The sequence below is a fragment of the Corylus avellana genome, chromosome ca10 (assembly GCF_901000735.1).
Source record: "Corylus avellana chromosome ca10, CavTom2PMs-1.0".
In the NCBI taxonomy this organism is placed as follows: Eukaryota; Viridiplantae; Streptophyta; class Magnoliopsida; order Fagales; family Betulaceae; genus Corylus; species Corylus avellana.
The window spans coordinates 6,115,080-6,120,633 of NC_081550.1; the positions used below are offsets into that span (position 1 = coordinate 6,115,080).

The 5,554-nt window shown below is 31.8% G+C and overlaps 1 protein-coding gene across 1 annotated transcript in view; it reads left to right on the forward strand.

Moving 5' to 3' along the window:
- Positions 1-489: 489 nt before the first annotated feature.
- LOC132162801 (GABA transporter 1-like) overlaps positions 490-5,554 on the forward strand; it is an 8,536-nt gene continuing 3,471 nt past the window's right edge. The window contains exons 1-6 of the mRNA XM_059573029.1: positions 490-726; positions 991-1,221; positions 3,781-3,878; positions 3,989-4,175; positions 4,685-4,815; positions 4,922-5,155. Of these exons, the coding sequence (XP_059429012.1) occupies positions 603-726; positions 991-1,221; positions 3,781-3,878; positions 3,989-4,175; positions 4,685-4,815; positions 4,922-5,155 (1,005 nt within the window). The 5' untranslated portion in view covers positions 490-602. The remainder of the gene's footprint in view (positions 727-990; positions 1,222-3,780; positions 3,879-3,988; positions 4,176-4,684; positions 4,816-4,921; positions 5,156-5,554) is intronic.

A 5,554-nucleotide genomic window follows, 5' to 3' on the forward strand; every position in this document is an offset into this window, starting at 1 on the left:
AGTTAGCCAACAAGCTCTCATGCCATATTGAAAATGGGTCTAAAAAATAACTTTTGAGGTTTTTTCTTACTCTTATAAATGTCCAATCTCTTTAATATCGAACCAACGTGAGACTTTCAACAAATAAAAAAAAAAAAAAAAAAATGTTCATTTGTTCCGACAGCCGTGCCTATTTACTCGAGGTAGGGCATAACCCATAACTGAAATTCAGACAACTTAATAAGATCCACAAGCTTCTTTCTTCGGGGACCCCGATACTACAGCACCATTTAAGTCCAACACATACCCCCATTACTATGAAGTCCCACCATGGGACCCAAAATCATTTTCCAAGTAAATAAATAAGTGGGCCAAGGCCCAAATTGCGTGTCCAGCTTTAAAATATCGTACTTTGAATTGAATGTTAAGGTGGCCTCTCTTCTTCTTTTCTTCTTCTTCACAAAAAGAGTCAAAGAAAATGGGCATCAATCGGTTGACTCTATTGCATGTGCTCTAATTACTATTATATATATATTACCTCAATAATTTGTTTCTGATCCAACCTTTGTGCTTCCCCTCTGTCTCTGACTCTCTGTTTATCTTTGCGTGAGAGACAGATCGAGATGGGTGCACTGCGACCAAGCTCCATAGCTAATGAAGGAAACGATGCACAAATCCATGAAGATGCACACCATGATGATCAGAAGGACCTTGATGCTGGTGCTCTCTTTGTTCTTAAATCCAAAGGTGATCATTACTTTTCTTTTCTTTTTCTTTTTTGCCCTTTTCAAATGCAAGCGGTTTGTCATCATCATTCATCTCTTTTGTCTTTTTCATCACCCTTGTCGTCATCTTAGTTCTTCATTTATTCTCAGTCCTACTTATAAATCATTTAATATTAAATATTAAATAGATGAAAATGAAGAGGATCTTAAATCTTAATACCTCTTTGATCAATGGGTTATTAATTATTATTATTATTTTTTTTGGTGGTAAAAAAAAAAAAAATAGGATCATGGGTGCACAGTGGATACCATTTGACAACTTCAATAGTTGCTCCACCTCTGCTGAGTCTTCCATATGCTTTTGCCTTCCTTGGATGGGCGGGTGGAATTCTTTGCCTCGTCATCGGAGGCCTCGTCACTTTCTATTCATACAACTTAATCTCTCTGGTTCTTGAACACCATGCTCAGCTGGGTCATCGCCACCTCCGCTTTCGAGACATGGCTCATGATATCTTGGGTAACACTAACACCCCTTTTCTTACTTCTTGCTTACTTTCCTCTTCCATATTTCTTACTCTGTCTTTTTTATTTATTTATTTTTTAAAAGAATTGATTATCACTGAGCTAATTTCTTGGGTTAAAAATTAATTTTCTTACATTTAACTGTATATATTGTACTATATTATTTAAAATATTTAAATAATTTTCAAACATATTTATTGTAGAACTTGTACCCTTCCCTATTAAACCTAACCCGATTAGGATCCTCTACCATTTTAATTAAAGAAATAATAGAATTTTAAATTGCGTAATTTTAATTGTTCTTAAGAAAAATGCTACATATTAATATTGTGGTATATTAATTACGTATATTTTCATAGGTTCTTGCTTTCTATATTATAAAAAAGCTTTGAGCAAAAATTCGACTTTTGATTTTATAAAAAAGAAGCTTCTTTACAAAAGTAAAAATGAAGTCTTTTGAAACAAAATTTTTTTCGGTTACCTTTATAACATGCTACGTTTTTAATAGATAGTAAACGTTTCAGTAACTAAAAATGACATAAAGTCATAAATTATATAAGAAAAATGTTATACATCTCAAATTTTTTTCTCAAAAGTTGGTTCATAAATGATGTGTCATCATCTTATGAGTTGGCAACACTTTCTAAAATAATAAATCTCATGAGATTGTGACACATTATTTGAGAACTAACTTTTAGAATAAAAATTTAGAATGTGTACAAATTATAAAAAAAAAAAAAAAAAAAAAAAAATCGAGAATTCTGAACCAATCCCTGCACATCATGTGTGATGATAAGGTGACGCGTAACTCCACGCGCTTAATTAGGAGACATGTAAATGAACTGTCGCAGTATGGTGCTTTTTTGCACGCTTAAAACGAAAGGTCAGAAAGATATTCTTGGATTCCCATGATTTTGTTAGATTTCTTATAAAGTTCTGACCCTGAATTTTTAATAAGGTAAAGTCGAGTTAACTCCTTAAACTATCACATTAATAATAATTTACTTTTTAAATTATTAATTACTATAATTTATTTTCTAAAACTACCAAAACAATGACAATGTACTCTCCAATACTAACAAAATAATGAAATTATCCTTATAAAATTTTCAATAAGACAAAAATATCCTTAATTTTTTTTTAAAAAAAATTTGAAATTTAGCATTTTTATTTTTATTTTAGTAAGGGTAATTTCATTATTTTTTTTAAAAATTGGAATATATTGTCATTGTTTTAGTAATTTAAGAGGTAAATTGTGGCTATTGATAATTTGGGGGGTAAATTGTCATTGAAAATGGGGTTAAATGGACTTTACCCTTTTTAATAAGTTTAGTTATTATTTTTAATTTAAATTAATACAATATAATCACGTAAAACCAAAGAAAATCTCTCAAAATAAAAAATAAAATAAAAAGAAGAAGAAGAAGATATTTTTGGCCTAATACGTTAAGAATCTCTTATCTATCTCTGATTTGTCCCCTAAGCTTTTCATTTTCAAAGAAGTGATGCATTACACCACGACAGCCTACATTAAGTTGAAAATTCGACCACGTGTTCCTCGATTACGGAAATTAAAAAATTAAAAAAAATCCCTTTACGCCAACTCTTTTTTTGCTTGACTTTTCTCTTTTGAACAAATTCAATGCATATCCACAAATTTTTTATTTGTGGATTGATATTTTCAGTAATTTAAATTACTAATAATAATTTAGACAATAATTATAAAAGATTTTATATAAAATTTACCTTTCAAATTTATACAAATTGATGATTGCCCATTGTAATACCGGACTTGGATTTCCACAATCCAATTGTAGGGAATTGCCTACAAGTAGTCTGAAGGATTTTGTACAATTTCTTTAAAATTGTAGATTCTCAAATGATGTAATTTATGAATTTTATGAATCGTTGCTTGAAAAATGCTATCTATTAAGGTTTTGTTTGGGATTGCATTTGATGGGCTTAAAAATGCTTTTAGCACTCAAAAGTCTATTTGAAGAAAAAAGTACTTGTTTGATAAAAAAATTAAAAGCACTTATAAGGGTCCAAAAAGCTTAAAAATAGCCAAAACTCACTTTTGGCAAAAGTTTAAAAATGAAGTATTTGCACAAAAACACTTTTTGGCTTAAGAGCTCTATTTCTCAAACGCAATCCCAAATAGGCTCTAAAAATGTATTATGTTGTTGAGGTAATCCAAAAGATTTTTTTCCTCCCAAAATGCTTCATTTTCACTTTTGTAGATACGCTTCTTCTTCGTAAATCAAAAGATTATTTTCGGTTCAAAGCTATTTTACAACATAAATAGCAATAATTTGATGAAAATATACTGAATTCTTAACTGTAACATACTACATTTTTAACGGGTACCATTTTTTGAGCATTTTGATATTTAAAAATGGTCAAAATTACGTAATTTAAAATTTATTTTTTTAAAAAAATTGTAAAAGATCCTAATATGAACGTACATTGTTGCCAAGAAAATTAAGATAAAGTGCAAGACTCTTAATTAATGGAGTGGTAAAGGATTGCAGCATTAACCCATTGAATATGGCAGGACCCAGATGGGGCAGGTATTATGTAGGCCCAATTCAGTTCATGGTCTGCTATGGTGCTGTTGTTGCTTCTACTCTTCTAGGAGGACAATGCATGAAGGTTAAATTCCTACTCTTTTCTTACATTATGGGCCGAGGTTGGGGGGGTGATAATAGCTAATTAAGACCATTTCTATTCTTTTTTTTCTTTTTTCTTTTTTTCATTTGCAGGCAATTTACTTACTAACCAACCCGGATGGAACTATGAAGTTATATGAATTTGTGATCATATTTGGGTGCTTTATGTTGATTTTAGCTCAAATTCCATCATTTCACTCGCTGAGGCACATCAATTTGGTGTCATTGGTTCTCTGCCTGGCCTATAGTGCCTGTGCCACTGGTGGTTCCGTTTCTATCGGTAAATATTATTCATCCGAAAGTAGACAGATTAAAATCTCTAACAATTAATTGTTCAAATTGTTATCAATTTGTGCAGCACATTGTGAGAGAGCCCACATCCGCTCAAATAAAATGTTAGGTTGTCTCGCCACTTACTTGGGCAGTTGGGTCTCATTTTGACTTTGTCACACGTGTTGCCCAAATTGCTATAAATCTTGATTCAAAGTAGGCACATACGGATGGCCCAGATGGGGATCCACAACAATTTAACTATTGTGATATAAGATTTCATAATGCGGAATATATACATAAGCAATGTGGGACAAACTTACATATTCTCTAACATGTGAGAGAGTCTATATGAAACCCATTTGCTTGAATAAGTGCTCAAAATTTATTTAAACAGATGAATCTTATATAGACTCTCTCACCTTGGTTGTCAAGAATCTCAATATGGCAATTCCACACAAGAAACACATTAGAAAAGTTGATTAAAATTTACTAAAAAGCATGGATTAATTTTATCAGGATCTTCCTCCAAGGGGCCAGAGAAGGACTATTCCCTAGAGGGCAATACTGAAGATCGCATATTTGGGGTCTTCATTGCAATCGCCATCATTGCCACAACATATGGGAACGGAATTATTCCTGAAATTCAGGTTTGAAGTAATTCAATCTTGGTTTTCACATTCTTAATTTAAATTCAAGTGCAATTTAAGGAGCAAGAATCAGAGTTTTTTTTTTTTTGTTTGTTGGGGTATATAGGCAACGCTAGCACCACCAGTGAAGGGGAAGATGTTCAAGGGACTGTGTGTTTGTTATACAGTAACCACGGTGACTTTCTTCAGCGTAGCCATCTCTGGGTATTGGGCATTTGGTAACCAAGCCGAGGGCCTCGTCCTCACCAACTTCTTGGTCAATGGCAAAGCTTTGGTACCCAAATGGTTCATTTTGATGACCAACATCTTCACCATTCTCCAGATTTCTGCTGTCGGTGTGGTGAGCACATCTCTCTATATATATAATTTATAAAAAGACAAATTTACCCTTTAGATTATTATTATTATTTTTTTTTAAAAAAAAAGGAAAGAAAATAAGTAGTGAGTTGGGTGACCCACGACCTGGCCGTAGGTCATTCAAAGCATTTGTTTTTTTTAAAGAAAAAAATAATAATAAATAAAAGGAAACTTCAATTACTCCTAAATTGTCACCCAATTTATAATGTCTCTTATAATGTTCAAAACCTCTCAATTTTCTGTATCGATTTAATTTTTTTTTCAATGTCCCCCATCCATTAAAATTTTTTGTTAAATCCTAAACAAATTGGGTATTTTGGGAATTTTATTGGGATTTAATGAAAAATTCTAATCAGGGAGACATTGACAAAAATTAAAAGTT